Raw genomic sequence first — 22,056 nt, 5'->3', positions numbered from 1 at the left:
TTGATCCTGGTAAATATATCATTGATTATAGGTAACTGTTAGTAAGGTATCAATTATGTAATAACTTATCTACATGGTAATCCTTATGAATATTACCTCTTCTGTATAATTATTAGTACGTAGTTATCTTAATCTATATAAGACATTTTAACATTTTATAACCAATTGTAAACACAGTCTCATTATATTTACAGACCAACATATTTACAAAACTAATATAATTATAAATAATTTGTCGTAAAACATGTGCAAGTTTGTCTAGTTTTAAGAATTATTTCAATCATACTCAAAAATTAGCTGCTTTAAAAAGGTATAAATTACATTGTGTTGACAAATCAAAGTAGAGCAATTTGGAAACGTAGTAAATGCTGGAAAACCTAACTTAAATCAAAAATTTGCATTAAACTCTATTTTGTAGCATTTCAAAATTGATACATACTTAAACATGAAACTTTAATAAATACATTTAGCTGTAAATAATACACAACATTAGTTGTAAAGTATTGCACCAGTTGTACTGTGCAACACTTTGGCCTTAAGTGCAAAAGTTATATCAATTTTAAGTAAAGTGTAATTGTAACTTTAAAATGTAAATATAGTGGTTATCAACTGTTTGTATTTAAAGTTATGGTTTAATACTAGGGTATAGAATAATTTTCAGTCTTGCTCCAAAACAAGTTGAGTAGAAAATTTTTTGTACTGGAACTGTTGCCGGAGTAATGAACTAGATATTAATTGTTACTGCAACTGATTATGTAGAGAATTATTCTGATGCAGAAGAAAAAATTGGGTTCAATACTCTGAGACTGTAAAACCCAAAAAATTCACATTTTATGCAGGTGAGATATGTTACAGATGTTGTCGTGAGCCGTACTCCTAATCCTCAAGAGAACTACTACTCCTCAGAGTACACCTACTCATCAGAGTACTCCTTCTCCTAAAGAGTACTCCTACTCCTCAAGAATACTTCTGCTCCTCAAGAATACTCCTACTCCTCAGGGTACTTCTACTCCTCAGGATAATCATACTCCTCAGGATAATCATACTCCAGGATAATCATACTCCTCAGGATAATCATACTCCTCTGGGTACTCATACTCCTCCGGGTACTCCCACTCGTTGGGGTACTCATACTCCTGTTTATCTCTTACCCCTTTCTACTCATAGTCATTCTGTCAATTCTCCATTCTCATTTTATCATTACACATCTTCATAAATGAATCCGTTGTCTACGAGGCTTTAAACCATGCTTTATTTGTTCATGATTTTAACTGTCAAATAAGTTATAAAGTAATACTAACTGCAAATTAAACTAGATGACAATTATTAAATTACTTATAAGTTCTTAAGGTGAAATATCCCCTCAGTCATTATTTTACAATATATCCTTTTTAATAATTTTAAATCACAGCTCATGGCAAAGAGAATCTTTTAAACAGTTTCCTGTTATTGAACACATTCAATGATATTCACAAGTTCTTATGATCTAAAGAAAGAGAAAAAAAAACGATTTTTTTTTTATAATGGGTACAGATGTGACAGAATTAAGAACAGCTATATGTACAGTTTAAGTATTTTTTTGCTCATGTATTTCTTTGAATCCTTACTGTTCCAGGAATAATACCAGATGTCAACGAGGATAGTGAAGAAGAGAATACAAGGCCAATCGGTAGGAAACTTACAGTATTTTATTATGTTGTAACATCACATTATCTTAATGGTCATATTTGTATTGTATTGAAGGTATCAAGAATGTAGTTTAACTTTGTCAAAGTTTGCATTTAAAATTACCATCACATTTTGAACTGAATGAAAGTTTAGTACAGAAAGCACTAAACACAGACTGATCGTCATAAAGACATTATTTTATACCATATTGATATCATGGATGTTTCGGAAACACTTTTCATTTAAGGGGTTACAATGGACAGTCTCATGGATAAAATTATTTTTAAAACTATTAATGAAAAACTGGTAACCAAATTGTTGTGATTCACTCTTGAATAATTAGTCTTTTAGTATAGGTTTCCCCCCCCCCCCCCTTAAAGAAAATCCTAGGGCCTATTCAACAACATTGAAAGTGCGCCCAACCTACAAGACCTAAAGTACAACGCTTACATTTACAAGTAATGTGTTACAATTGCAGCCAAATCCCATACAATTGTATGAACCATAACCGTTTGCTGAGAAATGCCTACCTATTAATTGGGTGAACTTTTTTGACATGAAACTTCTTTGCTCAGGAGGCTACAATATTTCAGCGTTACGAAAATTCCGATCGCACGAGGGGAATAGTTAGGTACGTGGTGGGAGAACCGGCAGAGAAGGAGAGTGTGTCAGCAGCGACGCCACTCCAACACATGCACAAGTGGTAGAATGGGAAGATGGCAGAAGGAGGGGATAGGTATATAGAGTAGCATGCTATATGCTAGTTGTAACAGCTGGAAGGGGAGACATAAGAGGAGAGATATAGTTGATGCAGCAGTGATGCTACAGAATCCTTGTAACATTGCTTGTGTTTGTCTAATCCTTAGTTTTCGTAATTGCTAACGATTGATGCTAACCTATTTATTTTATTTTATTTAAAGTAGCTACAATTTTTTTTTCATGTGGAAAAGAGTTATTGATATGTGCAATTATTTTATAAGTATGATCAGTGTTGTTAAGTAACGAATTACAAGTAATCGGATTACTTGTAACGATTACTTTTCAGGTAATTTATACTTGTAACGAATTACATTTAAAAAATGTAATTCGTACTTGTAATCGGAATACATAATATTAATTGTAATCGATACATTAAGGTAATCGATACTTTATATTTACTTGCCGTTACTTTTATTTTCGGAACGTATAATTAATACAATTAAGAACAAGAAGATCATACACTTTTGTATTAGTAAAGTTTATAATTTTACGCTTGTAGTGCTACGATCGTATGCACAACATCTATGATCAAAAATGAAGAGCCATAGTGACTTGCAGTGTCTCCAACATTACCCTATCCTAAAATCTGCATTTTTAAAATTTAACACATCGCTGCCGTCAAGTGCTTCCGTTGAGCGTCTTTTTAGTGTTGGTAAAGATGTTTTTGCCATCAAGAGAGGGAATCTATCTGATGAGAACTTTAAAATGCAATTGTTTTGTAAAGTCAATTCCAACATTTAAAGAGTGTTACTTTTATTACAGGTAGCTACTTGTATGAAGTCTTTTGATGTTATCCAAGCAAGTTTGTCCTCAAATATTATTCGTTTAATTAAAGATAATAAATTTAATCATTACATGAAATTTACATTTTTACATTACATTTTTTTAACAAAACATATATGTATGTATGTTTATTAATGTAACAAAGTGTAAAAAAATTGAATCGTAGGTCAGTTTTAAAATGGTAGCGGAAAGTAATTGTAATTGTAATTGTAATTTTACTGATTACTTCTATGTAAAGTAATTTTTACTTGTAATTAGTTACATTATCACCACAGTAATTGTAATTGAGCCCAATTACTTTTTCCGAGTACTTTTAACAACACTGAGTATGATTCAATTTTATATTAATAGTGTTTGATTGCAGTGGGTTTTTTTTTTTTTTTTTTTTTTTTTTTTCCATCTTTCATTTTATTCAGCAGGAGATAGTGTTTTATCATACTTAAATATAATAAAAAGGTAGAAGCAAATGAGCAATATTTTTAAAGGCAACGTAGGAATAAACCGCCAAAAGAGACGCCAAAATGTGCCAGTGAAGGGATGCGAGAGTAAAGGTTGCAGAAAAAGGCTTTTTTTTTTTTCATTTGAGATCATACCAGCATCCTTACTATTCTCAATACACCTATCCCTCACTTAGCATGACTAATTCATTCCTAAAAATGCTCGTGTTATTCGAAATCACGTATTCTGAAGCATTAGTTTCCATAAATAGCAAGGCTAATTTATTTAATGTGTTCAAAAATTGTGTAGGAAAATATACTTTATGTAATATAAATGCATTGAAAAACACTGAACTATAAATATTTATCTTTCTATGCTTCCCATCGCACTTTGTATGACAAATACGACACTGCGTAACGGGAGATACGTGATTATCTACTTTATCGTCAGTCGGCTGGCTGACTTGCCCACCCCGATGTGACCTTCAACTCACGTCATGTACCTTTCCAAACTATCCTTTACTAACAATGAAACCGATATTACTGTCCGGATAATTACATTTTAATTTTTCAAAAAATTAAAATGCTTATTTGCATACCACCTGGTTCACACCAGTCTTGATAGGCCAATGATTATTTTTTTAATTGCAACATTCATTTAACAACCTTTTCACGTGAATCATATGTTCATTTCTGTTCCGGTATCTAATGTCAAATATATTTCCGCTAGTACAAACAACAGCATCAGACTTATATAAACTTTTGGTAAGAGTCCTTATTTCGTACGATTGTGCGCACAATTGACTTGCTTAAAACTAAAGTGTGACCAACATAAGCGTTGCCTTCATGAAAATCTGCGTGCCGTAATACTTTTAGTTTTGTCTCAAATACTTCAACACGATGCATTGTGAGTGATCAAACACATTCAGTTACCGGCAGCTGAATGGGCAGACGTTTATTTTGTTTGAGTGAATTCCCTGCCACTGGCTGGACTGAGTTCATGGCACGGTCTGTGGCCAGGCGACAACGCTACGGCACGGCGGCATGCGCGCGGATGTAAAAACATTTGGTCCTTTACACTCCATAGCCGCAATTTAACTTGCCATAGCTGATGTTTGTACAATAGCCGATAGCGTAGTCAGACCTGCGCGCGCATCTCTTCCCCCCTTGTTTGACTAACTGTATACCACAGAACATCTGTTGTTTATACAATTTAAAACAAACTTCGTGGTGTCGTGCTCGACTTTTTTTTTTGCCTGCCGAAATTTTGTGCTAACTGAAATTTACAGAGGTGCTATTCAAGACTGGGGCAGTAAAATTCAGATCACGCTAAATGAATCCGCGCAATCTGAAGACGTGCTAAGATAGGGATAGGTGTAGTTATCTCTTGTTTGATAAAAAAAAAAAATTAATATTTATCTATCCATACCTAATTACACTTCTGTTGTGCGTGTTCTCCACGCACGCATTTTTTTTCCTATAATATCTAATTTTTGAATTCTTGTTACTTGTACTTTTGTGGATCAGGGCCCTGGTGTGATGTAATGCCATGGTCTGAACATTCGTCGGGCAGAAGTATGTGGGATGTACAGCTCTGTTGTTGAAATGTTTCTGCAGATATATCAACTCCCATTTCAGACGAGGGCGCCACGCTGATCTTCTCGTCTGGTCCGGGAGACTACAACAGGGCGGTGGACGCGATTGACAAAGCAGGTGTGCTCTATTGTCCACAGTCATGTTGCGCTTCGCAACGAGGCATTCAACAACATGTATTTAGTTTTAGCAAGGGTACCACATGCTCTATTGTCCACAGTCATGTTGCGCTTCGCAACGAGGCATTCAACAACATGTATTTAGTTTTAGCAAGGGTACCACATGCTCTATTGTCCACAGTCATGTTGCGCTTCGCAACGAGGCATTCAACAACGTGTATTTAGTTTTAGCAAGGGTACCACGGTGGTTGAGTGGGGAGTTAACTCGCCTGAAGTCAGGCAGATTCGGGTTTGATTATCGGCGGGATCAAACCCACGGTTGGGAGCCACGTAACCGACCCAAGATTTTTTTTCTTTCATTAAAACACAGTTAAAAAAACCCAGTCTATTATCCATTTGAGGTTTTTTTTTCTCTTTTCTTCTTCTTCTTCAATATTTACATAACAAAAAATTTAGATACAAAAATTAAGACGTTTTATTACAAATTAACGGAAGTAACACATTCAAAGAACATGTGTACATTACAGATGCATGCACAAGTACAATATTCAGGCTTATTTAGCTTATTATAATTAACCCTTTAGCAATTCATACAAGTAATAGATAAATAATTTAAAAAAATAATAAGATTGTAGACAACCAAACTCAAAGTTATCAATACGGTTAATACAAAGAAGTTTATTGTTTGAAAAATAATTTAGTGGAAATGCACTAATGTGCAGACATTTTAAGGAAAAAAACAGAGTTTGTGTCAAAAACCCTCTTGTTATGTTGAAAAAGAAAAACCTTTGTTGAGTTGTTTATTTAAAAAATCCAGAGTTTTTGCCAATCTTGAGTTGAATCTGAATTTTTTTAATAAGGGGGTAAATGGCTGACGTTTCCTAGAGCTTCGGGGTACCCTCTTCTCCCCATTCATTCATTCATCTCATTTGCATATCATTGCCTCTCACCGTCTCTTAAGATCCCTAATGTTTATGAAATGTCGACCCTTATCCATCATCAAGGTTGCCAGCATTCAAGAAAAGTTATCAGTAGGTGAATGTGGCCTGCAAAAACACTATCGAACACTATCCCAAAACCCTATTGAATTTTTTTTTTTCATACTACAGAAAATTTGCACAATTGTTGTTAAACACAAAATATACTTATTCCCTTGAACTAAACAGTAAAACAACTGAATATCTCGCAATCAGAGAGTAGCAAGCAACTTACACAATATGCGTCTCATGTGGGAGGAGCCAGCAGATCAGATTTCCTTCCCGAAGTCACAAAACAAAACAAATTAGCAAGAACAAAGACTACTATTTCCAAAGAAAATTTGTTGAAGTTACAAACATGTATTGTTCTTGACATGTACAAAATTTAAAATGTTTGTAATACTGATTTGTAATCGTAATTTCGGAAGTGGCATTTGTTGAAGCGTAGCTGTGAAAGAAAATGCTTACCTATTACGATCAGTTTGTAACTGTTGGCTTGTCATTGCAGCCAAACATTTTGATAATGATGTACCACTCAGTGGACAACGGCAAGTGAGTAGCAATTTGTTTGTAGTTGCTGTGATAATGTTCTGACAGAATCCTCTCACGGAAGACTCTGTGCTCTCTTTAAATTTAACATTAGCTTATTTTAGCTTCTTTTCCTTGTGTTTGTGCATTTTATCTTTCTTTATCGAACTTTTGAGTTTTCTCTATGACATTCGGTGCAAACTAGCAATGGCAGATGTCCTAAACAATGATTTAAATTTCTGAAAAGAAAAAAAAACATGTAGGTTAAAAGTTTAGAAAATTTTTAGAAAAGTAGTTTGTGTCTTAGGGAGGAGATATTGTCACGGAGGCCCTCGGTCTCCGTCAATATCTACAAAATGTCACTCAAAATAAAAATAATAAAATAACATCTTAGGATTTCAAAATAAACATTGGCGGGGGGGGGGGGGGGGTTGGTAGCAGTAGAGCTGGTACAGGGATGTCTAACCTCCTTAGGACAGGGGGTGTAGGGTTTTGACTGAAAAAAAAGTATTATTCATCCCACATCGTTTCAGTAAAATTTTACCGCGTGACAATATTAAAAGAACATTGGATGTGGAGCAACAGGAAGGTTCTAGAATAACATGGACCTTCTCGGCTGGTTGTGCAGCGGCGACCGCGGAGCAGATGTGCCTGACGGGACCCATAATGAACAACGGCAGCTGCGACACGTCGAACCCGGACATACAGAAGCTGCAGCAACAGCTGCAGGACATCAAGGAGCAGGTGAGAGTGTGCGGTCGGCAGTGGCGTAGCCAGGATTTGTGTATGGGGGGGGGGGGGGGGGTGTTTAAAGAAGCATGCCCCCCCTCCCCCCCGTATTAAAGCGGGTGGTGGGGGGATTTCTCCCCCGGGAAAAATTTTGGATTTCGAAGGTGTAAAATAGCGCTATTTTAGCAGTTTTCGGTTGTTAAATTTAAATATTGTAAATGGTAAAAAAAAAAATTATTAATTTTAATATGAAATTTATTTGAGTGATGAATAAGAAATTAATTAAAGATTTGGTGCTAAGGGGAGGGGGGGGGGTTTGAACCCCTAAAACCGCCCCTCCCTGGCTACGCCCCTGGTGGTCGTTACAGTGTCAGGCAAGAATCTGCAGACACCGAGGAAAAATAGAATATTTTTGATGTGTAACATCTTAGTTCTCTGCATACGACATTCAGTAGGAATGATTCCGTGAATGAAGCGGAAATGTGTAGCTACGGTGCTGCCATCTGAGGCGGGTGGCAAGAACCTAAGTTCACAAAGCCAAAGGGAAACTATATAGTATTAACTTTTAAATGAATTTTAACAAGATGGACATTATTTAAGTTAAATTCCTTGTCGAAAATCAGGTCCAAAGCCGGGGTTCAGTATTTTTTTCAACTCTTTTAATGCTTTTATGAGAGCCGTTTCATTCTGTAGTTTAACCTTTTGCTCTGCAAATCAAATTATTCTATAGTCAAAGTAGTTGCTCCAGCAGCAAATTCTTGTGGTGGGTGTGGAAAATTTATATGATTTGCAGCCAGACATGTAGTTGAAAACTCTATTTGCATATATTTATTAGTCTGAGTCTAGACACACACACACACACACACACACATACATACAGCCTGATATGCGACTCACTCACTCACTCACTCACTCATACAAATTGTAACCCACATTCAGACAAGAGAAACTTGGAATTTTTACAGGAGGTAGATTTCATCCCGTTACTGATGGGAAAATTCTGAAAAGGAGAAAAATTTTAATTTTGAACCTTTGAAAAAATTTAAAAACTATAAAAATATCTACCAAGCCAGGCTATAATAGCATTGTTGTAGACATGACAACACGATCGGACCTATGATTGTTTACTTGTAAGCCATGGCCATAGACTGAGATAACACATGAACAAAGAAACAACTTTGCTCTTTTCCTTGATCTATATGTTGTTTGCTGCAGAAAGGTATTGAGGATTATGGCACCCTCAACGATTCAAGCTGTATGATTAGTGCGTTTGCCATTTCATACTAATCTAAAATTAATTTTTCTATAATGTTTACGTTGCTGCTGAAACCGTGCATAGATCAGTTCATAACTCCATGGCCTGTATTCAGGTTAAGGTTAATATTACAAGTTATGAATGAAAATGTTGAAAATTTTGCATACTAAAAAATAAAAAAATTTGCATCTTTTGCATGTTATGCGTAAATGTGTAATATTATGTAACGTTTATTAGTGCTCAAAAAAAATTACAAAATGATTTCCGTTTGGTTGTTTAAAAGAATAATTAATGCTCACTTATCAAGTCTGAATTCAAACTCCGTAAATTTACACTGATAGTATTCTACATTCACAAATTATACGGGGGGGTTTTAATAAATATATAATGTTTTCAGTTTTAATAAATTACTGTGATTATTAATGTCATAATGCAGCATTATATTCCAAGAATTACATTATCTGAATTAAATTAAACATTTGGTGGTTTAGGTATACGTTTAAAATATTGCAAAACATTTTGAAAAGGTCATTGGATTAGGTTAACTAAATTTAAAAAAACTATAAAAAATATTTTAACCACTTCATAGACTAATTACTCCATAACTAGGCATGGTTTTTCTCTAAATTGTAATGCATTTGTTTATAACCCATTTACGCATTACAATATTGTTTACGGCTAAGTGCAGCTCATGCCGCCAGGATTGCTTGGCATCACCTGTCTCACAGATTATTGACGACATTCATAACTTAGTTTACTACAGTTTTTGGGTACAGGCTATCCTTTAAAAATTGTTTTATATATAAGTCTGTCAACTTCCTATCCTTTTCCTTGTCATCACCGGTCCATTTAATGAAGCTCGCTGTGACCAGCAAACTAACGGCAAGTATTGTAGTAGGTTAATATATGAAAGTCATCGAAAATCCTCAAGGCAAGTAATGCTTAGTGATCCTATTGGGATGAGCTGTACCCAGCGTTTTAACAATTTTGTTAGCAAGAGATTAACAAATTTTTATTTCACTGAGTAAATAGATTACTGACAAATGCTTAGAAGTGTGTGGAATTTTGGTTGTCTTAGTGACATTTAAAAATCTTAGCAGCACTTTTCAGAACTAGGCATACTCTAAAAATACTAAATATTTATATTTTCATAGAAGAGTGCCTGTCCTAGGAAATTACTAACATAATTATTCTGTATTCATCATTTACTTGGGTAAAATATGTAAAATCATGTCAATTTTGTTGACCAAGAACGTTAAGAGATTCTGAAAATTTTGAAGCATGAATATAATTTTTCAGAACTTTGGAGGCGTATGAAAAATGCACATTAGCGTTATTTTATGTGGAAGAAAATAATTTCAATAATTAGGGAAAAAATATGCCTATGTAACCCATTAAAACATGCACATATTATAATTTAACTCGTATTCTTAAAGCTCGCGCTGCTAGGGGCGCTATTAGTGCTTGTTGTGCTTCTCCCATTGTAACAGACCTGAGTGTCCTTTATTGTGTCTAAAATATTTTCTTCAGTTCATAAGGATTAAAGCCATAAACACAAAAACAAAATTTTCCAAATTTTCCTAAAGTTAAAGGCTTGTTTATGTTCGGTTAGTATAATATTTGGAACTGTTCGTGTATGACTTTCATCTCTGTGAACTGTTGGCTTCTGGTGATTCAAACTACATGTTTGTACAGAATTTGCCACGTCTTTCAAATCAAGGATGCATTTATCTATGATGCTTACACTGATACTGAAAACATGCTTGGATTCAGATTATATATATTTCTACCACAACTGTATGGAAAAAAAAAAATTGTTGTTAGTTTGACATTTCAATATGTGCATCCTACTACATTTTCTACACACATTGTTAACCTTCCATGAATTTTAAAGCCGTGTTCTAAACAATACAACCTTGAAGATAAGGTTTAATTTTTTAAGGAAGGTGAATTAATGCTCATGCCCAATGTTAAATATCAGTTAAAGTATCTAAAAGTAAGCAGGTCTTTTTATGAAACATGCAGATGAGTTCCAAATACGATATATTTATCATAACTCCGTCTGTTATAGCTTAGATATACAACCCCCATGTGGGGGTTTGGGGGTGTAGCCCCCAACAAGCGAGAGTGAGTTTCTTTTTACAAGTTTATTTGCATCATGAAAAAATGCTTGAATTTGCTCGTTACCGAATTTAGATGTTTACTCATCAATGGCAAGTACTGAAAAAACTTGCTCACTTTTTCTAATTTCAGAAAAGTTTTATTTAAACCACTTTTATTTTTGTTTCTCCTATAGACCATGTGCCCTGTGTGTCTGGATCGGCTGAAGAACATGATCTTCCTTTGCGGACACGGAACGTGCCAGATGTGTGGCGACCGCATGTCGGAATGTCCCATCTGCCGCAAGCAGGTCGAGAAGAGGATACTGCTCTACTGAGAGGAGTAGATACCCTAAGAGTAGATTAAGGTGTGCAAGCTGACAAAAAGATCTCACAACTCCAGTAACGTTGGTTGGCTCACAGTTGACAATGTAGCAGAGTCAACTTTATTCCTAGCCACATTTTGATTACAGCTCATTGCTACCATTACCTTCAGAGGTTTTTAAAAATTGTGTTTTTTTATTATTATTATTATTATTTATAGGACTTGTGATGTAGATAGAAGCATTTGTAATGATGATCTTGAGTTGATTCATTTTTATATACATGTTGTTTCTAGGAGTTGTGACATGCTTCTTTCATGCGCACACGTCAAAATGCTTGCCGATTTCAAATGACAGTGGTGCAACGCATAAATATATATGTAATTTTCTTAAATATTGCTTTGCATCTGAGCTAATTCAAGTGTGAATAGTTTAACATACGAATTACATTATGAAGTTAACTGTAATGACTGGTATAACTTTGCATGGGTGGTGGTTGTTTATTAATACATATAACAGGTGTTGTTAAATAGTTATAAATTATACATAGCTTATAAAAAATATCTCTATGACCTTTAAAAGTTTAAATTCACTTGTTATTTAGAGTGGAATTTTTTGAAATGTGTAATACTAAACGGACATTGTGGGCACTTTGATCAGACAAAGCACGTACAATAGATGTCATAAAAAATAGCCAATATTTCTACACGGTAGGGGATTATGTTAACTGATTGTGGCCATATTTAATTACTTACAGAATAAGGATGTTTGTTACTGATGAAGTTAAATTACCTTCTATATATGTATGTACATGTTTTTGCCCCAACAGATTGTATAAAATTGAATTTGTTTGCATTATCACATTAATTTCATAATGGTGCAGTATCTTTGTGCATTAAAACTTCAGCCAGATCATTGACGATAAGGGGAAGAGAAAGGGTTTTCCAATACATAAATGTTGAAATAATGCTCATTTCTGTCTCCTACTATACATACCCCTTCATTTTATGGCTTTTACATTGTATCGCTGAAGGTCATTTGAGGAAATAAATTGTAATGGCATTTTAAATTTGTAAAATTCACAAATAAAGATTTTGAAATAAAGAATGCATTTTTTTTATAATTACAATCATAGGAGAAAAATATTAATCCAAATGTAAAAAAAAAATACCAGAGACTCTAGATTACCTTCCTTTTAATTGATCTCTTTTATATTAAGTTTTACTTTTAATTTTTGTAACTATGCCTAGCCTCTATTGTGTTACGTTAGTGCCCCAAGTTGGGTGCCAGTAGATGCCGTGCTGCCCTGTTACAGGGTTATTGGATGATTGTTTGTTGGTGTACCACCTAGCAGGTGTTTAATGTGCATGCTAGGCCACAGAACATAAGACCCTTGGTCGCGACATAGCCACGGGGCAAGTCTTTGTCAGACGGAGGCTCAGACAGAATACCCCAGGGTCTTTTAGCCCCCAAGATGCTATTTTACTGATGATGAACAGAGGTGTTATCGGCAAGAAGTGTTTATTGTTACGTGGTACATTTTGGGTTTCCAATCACGACCTACCCCAATCAGAACTAGGACTCCTCACACGTTACAGAGGCGACACGCGCCTTCTTACGAAATTTGTGGTGTCAGTGGCGAGCCAGAAGACCGAGTTCCAGTACTATATGTTACATGATCTGAGTCATTGCGGACAGGTTTACCTGGGAACTAAATGTAAATACGCACTCACGTGCTCATTGGAGCAGCACATTACCCTACAAGTTATGAAGGAAAACACTTGAGAGACAAGAAACGGAGTTCGTACACTATGCCAGGTGAACGGATATGCTGTGGGCAGAGTTTTGCCACTTCAGAAGTACGTAATTGTGAATATGTTTGCGTGTCTGTTCGGTGGAACACACTACGTTACAAGTTATACAGATAACACTTAAGAGCCGCTTGTGTCCCGGTAGCATCGCCGCCCTAGCTGCCACGGCCGTAGCTTTGAATATATATACTGTATAGAAGTCGCCAGCCCAGGTTAAAATTTCTAATACGGTTTGAGGTAGTTGGTTAATTCACCGCCGCAATCGCCACCATCTCTAGGGCATCGACTTGTGGTGGTCCCTAGCGGACAAGTATCGAACTCTTCAAACACCCCTTCCCCCTCCCGTTGAACGACTTTGAGCTGCAGTGAATGATAGGTGGGGGGGTGCGGGGGAATGACAGCGGGCGACAGTGCTGCGCTCTAACGTGTAAATAACAACCTAAGACGATACAGGGCGTTACGGCAGCGCCGTGGCAGCGGTGAAGTTCCCAAGCTGCTCATCATACGCTCCTGAAAAACGTAGAGTAAATCCTATCCACTCGCGATTTATATACAGTATATATATATTCAAAGGCCGTAGTCAGGTAGGCCGGAATCAAAAGCATCTTGGTCATTTGTCGGTGGGCCCGTGAGGTCACCCGGGAATGGCCGTGTGGTCGGGAGGGGCAGTGATCGCACCGTGATGCCTCCACAGGACAGGGTGTGTGCCGTGTGCTCGACCGGGCAAGGCAGTGTCTGCTCGGGTACGGACACCATGTGCTCAAGCAGCACGGTGGTGATTCGAGCAGCGGAATGCCAGGGCATCCCCGGGAGCCAGGAGAGCGGCCCAGAGGTGTGATGGCATCAGGGGCGTAGCCGGGGGGGGGGGGGGGGGGTAGATTATCAACTCCCCCTCCCCCCCCCCCCCCCCCTAGCACCAAATCTTTAATTAATTTCTTATTCATCACTCAAACAAATTTCATATTAAAATTAATAAAATTTTTAACCATTACAATATTTAAATTTAAGTACCGAAAACTGCTAAAATAGCACTATTTTACACACCTTAAAATCCAAATTTAATACAGGGGGGGGGAGGCATAATTCTTAACACCCGCCCATTCACAAATCCTGGCTACGCCACTGGATGGCATCAAGGTACCGGGGCCAGTACAGGTACCGAGCGCACCTGCCGGCTGATGGCAGAGGAGTGGCAGGGCCGTCATACAGGGCGTCCCTACACCCGGTGAACAGGAACGGGGGTTCCGGAGGCCTCCAGCGGAGGAACTGCGCAGGAGTCTCCGGTTCTGCCCGCAGGACGATCCTGGCTCGGGCGAACAGGACCCGGGGCTGGGGGGACAGCATCAGCGGCCTCGAAGCAGATGTCACGTGTCGGAGAGAAACCGAAGAAATTAAGTGATTAGGTTCTATATGTATTCAGGGGGTGTACTAGAATGTTAAAGTAGTATGCTGGATCATTTTTGGAGGGAAGGAGTGTAATGTATGACATGGAGGTGCAAAATATCTAGGTTGGCAGCAATGGCAATGGGCGGAAATCCGGAAATGTAAGAGGTTATGTTTTATGGTTATGCAGTAAACAACGGCGATGATTGGGGCAACGATAATCACAACCCATTGGATGGTTAAGGACTATGTGCAGACTTAACAATTTAAATTTTTACTCCTACAAAATTATCAAGCCTAAGCTATATTGAGTTGTACAAGCTATTTAATGCAAGTAGTAGCTGGCTTGGACTTTGTAAGCACTGTATACTACTATACATATAAAGTTATAGTTTTTTATTAAATCAAGTGAACTTTAAAATGTATAATATTAAATTATGTACTGAAAATTTTGTGTTGAGCGAAGTTCGGGAAATTCAAAGTCGAATTGAAGACTGATTTATTTGTAAGAGCAGAATGCTTTAAAAACCAGATTTAATTTGGCTGTCCAGGACTCTAAATAAATCGAGTGGTATTGATTGGAAGAGGACCAGTCAAGCTGTTGGAAATTATTAGAACTCTTAGCAGTTGTTTGTTAGTGCTTGCTGTTATATGAGTAATTTTTGATTTTTCAATTTTTGGTTTTTATTTATAATTTGTGGTAGTTGGTAAACATGCTACATGTCACCGCCTTTTTCTTATCAAATATGTGTTATGTAAGAAGTGCTGATAAAACACTTTCTCAAGTACTCACAGTAATGTATGTATTAAATTTTCTCAATGTACTAAAATATTTAAGTGTTCAACTTAGATGTAAATTAAAAATGGATACACTTTGAATTGTACGAAAAAAAATAATTTAACCATTAGACCATGAATTTCTGAAATGTATTTGTGAGAATTAGTTAAGTCATTTACAATTATATTTTAATCATCATTCACTGCCATTATGCTATGTAATAATTATGCATACCTGTGGACGTTGATATGGGATTTGATATTCGCCTCATCATAGTTTTCAAAGATTACTCTGTTCACATGTTTTAAAAATATTGAGTTTTCTGCAAATATATAATTTTTAACATAAATATGTAAAGATTTATTTTAAATTGGCTGTGTGTGCCTTAGTTGTTGTATTTAACATTCACTTGAATACGTTTACATGTTTACTTCTTCCTGTCATCCACACTACAGTACTTACCTTATCCTATTTGCTATGTGTTACTCTTTTTATCGTGCTTAATCAGATATTGAACTTGTAGAAATTTAAAACATGCGTCGTACTTTCAACACTCCTATTTAAAAGTGTACTTTGTTAGACAGACTGAACCATATGTAAAGTGTTCATCATAGAATATGTTTCATTTATGGTGTACTTTGGTATCCTATTTGCTATGCACACAACTATTTGCACACCACACCTGATGCTTTAGTAAATTAATATATCATTGTTGATAATGAGTTGATTGTGCGACAGTTTAAATGTTCAGTTTAAAGTGATCACATGAAGATAATTGATGTTAGACTACCAGAAATAAGGATGGATAGAGTCAAGATTTTTATATTTTATTTTTTATAATTCTGTTATTAACATTTTTGCTGTATCCTAAATATGTGATGATAAGCATTGTCAACATCAGGTATGTTTTTCAAAGATAGTGTAGGTAGATTTTAATTATGATGCTAGCTGTATATTTTTATTTACTTAATATGTATCAATATTAGCAATGTAACAATTAGGTAAAAAGAGGTGTATATGACCAAAATGGAACACAATCTCACACACATACACACATACATGCATGCATGCCTATATATGTATATATTAATCCATTGATTTACACATTTTGTTACAAATTTCAAATTTCATCTAAAATTATGTGAAGATCATCGAATATTAGATGTTAAAGAATACAATTACTTTTATTTGAGCAATTGGAAGCAGTTAACAATGCAGAAACCAACTATGTACAAAAACACTTTTATTGTTGTCCAGCCAATTTCACAAAACCTTGTAAATACAATTATGAAACATTGCAGCTGCTTTGATTGGAATCATTATTTTCTACATTGATTTATTTTGAAAGTAATTGACAAATTATCACCCATTATTTTCTAACCAAGAATCCAAAAGTAAAAAATAGTATTTGGTTCTTCAATGCATAACTGCATACACTTGTGTTTGTTTCACGTTTTAAGGCTCATTCTGGCATGCGATGTTGATTTTTTCATAGTTATCATCACTTTCGCGATGTTTTACACCCTCCATGTCACACTACTTGAATATCTGTCGGAAATATTTTGGCAGAACAACAAATGCAAGGAAGGTATTTATTTCATTTATATGTCGTGTGATGTGGTGACTCTTACATTTTCACTTTCATCTCAATTAAATATCAAATACATAATGGAAATGAGAGACATAAAGGTCACGGGAATGTGAAGAAGCGTGTAAGAAGGAGAGTAGTGGCAGTGGAAAGACGGGGAGACACTTCTGTAACCTGACACAGCAACAAGCTCATGAACACAAATGGTTTGTTATAGCAGCAACTGCTGACGCTACATCTATTTGAAGTAATAAGCCTGACAGCCTGATCCGTTGAGTCGGTGCCAAGATTGAACAAGTTGTGACTCGTCAATCGGCTTCCTTAGCCAGAAGAGTGAGTTTGCATTTACTGTGACTGTCTCGCATGGATTTGGGATAAAAAAATAAAATAATAAGTTTTGTTTTAAATTACAAAAAAAAAGTGACTAAGAAGCTCACAGAATGTTAAAATCAGTGTGTGGTGATTATGTGATGACTCTGATGACGGTTTACAATATGTACGAGCGATTTAAAAGCGGAAATGAGACTTTTGAATATGAGCAATGGTCGGGATGTCAAAAAATGGCAAAAAGGGTTTGTCAAACAGGCTATTAACTATTAAAGGCTTACCAAAGAACTGAACATCTTTTATGGGTCCGTACAAAGCATTTTAATTGATAATTTTAAAATGAGACTGTAGTGAGTGGGAAATTAGTTCCCAGACTTTTGACTGACAAATAAAAGGAAATTGCGTGGAATTAAAGGATCATTTTGAAGCAGTCATGTATGACTTTATGACCAAAATATTAACTGGAGATGATGGATGGGTGTATGGCTATTATCCTGAAATGAAAATTAAAGTTCCCAATTGAAAAAGAGTGGTTCTCCTCACCCTAAGAAGGCAGTCAAAGTATGTCAAGGGTCAAGGTATTGGTTTTTTTTTCCCGATGGTGAGGGAATAGTGCGATCAGAGTTCGTTCCAAAGGGAACAACTGTAAACATGGAATATTTCAAGGCCATACTGTCCGAATCCGCTTTAATCTCCGGATTTAGCACCATGCTACTTTTAGCTCGTACCAGAAATATAAACTGTGCTAAAAGGAAAATGTTTCGACACCATCCCCGACAATGTGAGTTCCACGATGGAGTAACTGAAAGCCCTTTTTTTAAAAACCCTCCAGAAATGCTTCCAACCATGGAATCAATGTTGGGATAAATTCATTGCTGCCTAAGGAGAGTATTTTGAAGGAGGTTAGTTTAAAATTGATGTACGCTTATTACTTTGTTCATAATAAAATTATTCACTAAATATATATTTTTTGAATTATACCTCAAATTGTAGACACCCAAGTGTTAAAATTGTACACAAATTGACTGACAAATTTTAATTAGTTGGCTGTGTACTGCTTTGGTTGTACATGTGCAACTATTACGTGTTTTAAGGCATGTGTAATAATAGTAATGTGTGTGTGTTACTGGGTTTCTGTGGTCATTAAAATGTATGTTTATTTTTTATTAAAACTGAGGATACCCAGCAATTTATTTTCCCAAAACATCAATTTGTGTCTAAAATTTAGGTCCATACAAATTAATTTAGTTGAAGAAATAAGAGTTGTCGGGCTATATTTATAATAATAATTAAATCTATTATATTTGAAAAAGTCATCATTTTATTCATTACATAATTATTAAAAAATGTATAAAAAATAACTTACCAAATACAAGCCTACTACAATGGTGTGTCAAAACGTTAAGATACAACACAGACAGCGAAAAAGGGAAAGTTTTTTTGAGTACGTTGAAACATGGATTGTAACCTTGAACCTTTTCTTATTTCCCTTGCTGTCATTCGTTATTTCTACACTGATGTGGTTCAAATAGAAAATGTTTAAAATGGCTGTAAACAATTCAGAGCCCTGCCAAATGTTAAGTGTTTTCTTCATGCAGAAGATGATCGTCCAGCAGATATTAACCAAGTAATTGTTTCCATGTATGAATTAAAAGTACCTAATTGTTTTTTTTTTCTGGAGGTAGGACCAATGTTAATGAAGAATACAGATCATTTAGGCCATTTGTGATCTCTGGTGCCCTTCTAACAATGGAGGATGTAATAGGAGAAAATAGGCATCTCATTATGAGAGAATTGCGTTAAATCATATGGGAAGTGTGTATGACAACTATTTATGAAGCTGTTACTGTGACTTAGAGTACCTACCCGAAATTAAGTGCACAGTTTGTCCAAATATCAAGGGAAGAACACTAAAATAAAGGGATGGACTATACACTCGACTTTTCACACAACAAAACACACCACAATCCAAACAACGTTAAATGTAGTAATGGTGCCATATAATTCAAAACATTAATTTCAGCAACAAATAATTTTTGCCATTTGTTTGAAGAGACAGAAGACATGCATACTTCTAGATAACTTTATGGTGACACATATTCCAGGACTTTGAGACGTCTTAAATGTGCAATTCAACAAACACAAGGGTGTGCTGACAAGGGGAGACTTCATGATGTGTGACGAAGCTCGTCCTCACAGGAAATGGCTCCAGAAGGGGTTGATGGTTCCATGGGTGCGATAGCCCCTCCCGTGATCAATTTTATTTGATAGGATAAATTTATATTTACTTCAATGCTAATATTTCATGTGATAAACAGTTATCTCATCAAAAGTTGTATGGAATTATTAAAAAAATCTATTTGATGCCATAATTTTGTAAATAATAATCCAAGTGCAATCTCTGACTTTTTGCAAATGCATTCTTTCTTTGTACAACAGCCCTTCTGGAGCCACCATTGTCGCATTGTGCTTCAAACCAAAGCACTAAAAAAAGTTTCAAGTACGCCATACAGTACTAATTCTTTTATCTAAAGAACACATTGGAGGGCAAAACATCCTCAGCAATGATGTGATCAAAACTGTGGTTGAAAAAAAAGTTTTGACAGCATGCTGTCAATTTCTGTGGCAGTGGAATACAAAGTTTGTGCCCAGACTTATCAAAAGAAAAAAGGGAAATAGCAGTAAATAAGTTTAAAAAAAACATGTTTGTACATTGAAACAATTAATTTTATCAATTTAATTAGCTGTTAAAATTCTCAACAGATGGCAGCACCAGCCAAAAATCTTGCCCAAAAAAAAAAATTTAACCCAGTTCTACCAGGGAGTTATAACTGTACGAGAGGTGGAATAAGCTTTAAAAAATTCTCAATAGATGGCAGCACCTACCAAAAATACTGCCAAAAAAAATTATTTTTAACCCTGTTCTACCAGGGAGTTATAACTGTACGAGAGGTGGAATAAGCTTTGAAAAATTCTCAATAGATGGCAGCACCTACCAAAAACACTGCCAAAAAAAAAAATTATTTTATCCCTGTTCTACCAGGGAGTTATAACTGTACGAGAGGTGGAATAAGCTTTAAAAAATTCTCAATAGATGGCAGCACCTACCAAAAATACTGTCAAAAAAAAAACTAATTTTAACCCTGTTCTACCAGGGAGTTATAACTGTACGAGAGGTGGAATAAGCTTTGAAAAATTCTCAATAGATGGCAGCACCTACCAAAAATACTGCCAAAAAAAAAATTATTTTATCCCTGTTCTACCAGGGAGTTATAACTGTACGAGAGGTGGAATAAGCTTTAAAAAATTCTCAATAGATGGCAGCACCTACCAAAAATACTGTCAAAAAAAAAACTAATTTTAACCCTGTTCTACCAGGGAGTTATAAGTGTACGAGAGGTGGAATAAGCTTTGAAAAATTCTCAATAGATGGCAGCACCTACCAAAAATACTGCCAAAAAAAAAATTATTTTATCCCTGTTCTACCAGGGAGTTATAACTGTACGAGAGGTGGAATAAGCTTTGAAAATTTCTCAATAGATGGCAGCACCTACCAAAAATACTGCCCAAAAAAAAAACTAATTTTAACCCTGTTCTACCAGGGAGTTATAAGTGTACGAGAGGTGGAATAAGCTTTGAAAAATTCTCAATAGATGGCAGCACCTACCAAAAATACTGCCAAAAAAAAATTATTTTATCCCTGTTCTACCAGGGAGTTATAACTGTACGAGAGGTGGAATAAGCTTTGAAAATTTCTCAATAGATGGCAGCACCTACCAAAAATACTGCCCAAAAAAAATTATTTTATCCCTGTTCTACCAGGGAGTTATAACTGTACGAGAGGTGGAATAAGCTTTGAAAATTCTCAATAGATGGCAGCACCTACCAAATAACCTTGCCAAAAATTAACTATTTCATCTGAATTCTACCAGGGAGTTATAAACAATACAGAGTCATTAATTTAATAATACTCTAAAGATGGCAAAAACAAAGGCTTCTGACCAGGAGTTGTAATTGTAGCTTTGAATCACTCACTGATAATGCATGATAATGGCCAGTTTTTATTAACTAGAAACATAAATGATTTATTAAAATATAAGCCCTATAACAGAACCTTACAAGTCTTTAATGTCAGTCTTATACAATATCACATGTGATCTGTAGTTGTATATCAACATTTTTTTATTTATTTGTTAGTCTTCAGATGTAACATCCTCTCTCAACCAAAGCAAACAGTGTATGCTCCTGAGTTTAAGATGTATTACTTACCTGTTGGATTATTGGTGTTTTAATCCATAATGACCTCTTTCCTCTCAAACAGTGCTGTAGATTTAATTTTAGGATTAGTCTCTATCCTGTTTTCAAATTATCTAATGTAACTGTAGTGCCAAGTATTGTTTTATTTTTAATACATCACACTATAGAGTAAACCTGTGTTTTACAAACAGGAAATCAAATGTTCTTCCTAGAGATATAAAAACATAATTGCAGAAAAAATCAAACATGGTCCAATTTTAAAAGGTTTTGTATACAATATTGTTACAAGAAGAATTTAAAGATTTTTGACACTAAAACAGTACTTTACATTTCAACATACATATATAATTAATAATGATAGGAAAGAAACAATATTTTTTTTCAAAATAGGTAAATATATATTAAAGTTATTTAAATCTATGAATTACAAAAGGTTTTTTTTTTCTTCATAAAATAATCATTTAATTATGGCTATTATGTATTCTGATTTTCATCACATAGAATTAAGATATTTCAAACATGATCATTCCAATATTGTGTTTCTCTAAATGGTCAAAAATGATGTAATATGTTCCAAAAATAACAGAAGCATAAAAATTGGATTTTGCACATCTTCTGAAAAAAATGTTATCACAACAAATA

At 35.3% G+C, this 22,056-nt stretch overlaps 1 protein-coding gene across 2 annotated transcripts in view; it reads left to right on the top strand.

Annotated features, from left to right (window-relative positions):
• Positions 1-12,374, top strand: part of LOC134539166 (E3 ubiquitin-protein ligase MIB1) — a 1,057,197-nt gene extending 1,044,823 nt beyond the window's left edge. The window contains exons 16-19 of one of the 2 annotated variants that reach the window (XM_063380944.1): positions 1,616-1,669; positions 5,265-5,360; positions 7,493-7,608; positions 11,145-12,374. In XM_063380944.1, coding sequence (XP_063237014.1) covers positions 1,616-1,669; positions 5,265-5,360; positions 7,493-7,608; positions 11,145-11,285 — 407 coding nt within the window. In that variant the 3' untranslated portion in view covers positions 11,286-12,374. The remainder of the gene's footprint in view (positions 1-1,615; positions 1,670-5,264; positions 5,361-7,492; positions 7,609-11,144) is intronic. The other variant, XM_063380945.1, reaches the window with a different exon arrangement.
• Positions 12,375-22,056: the final 9,682 nt, after the last annotated feature.

This window comes from Bacillus rossius, chromosome 14 (assembly GCF_032445375.1).
Source record: "Bacillus rossius redtenbacheri isolate Brsri chromosome 14, Brsri_v3, whole genome shotgun sequence".
In the NCBI taxonomy this organism is placed as follows: Eukaryota; Metazoa; Arthropoda; class Insecta; order Phasmatodea; family Bacillidae; genus Bacillus; species Bacillus rossius.
Note: the sequence above shows the minus strand (reverse complement) of the source record. Positions and strands in the feature narration are given on the sequence as shown.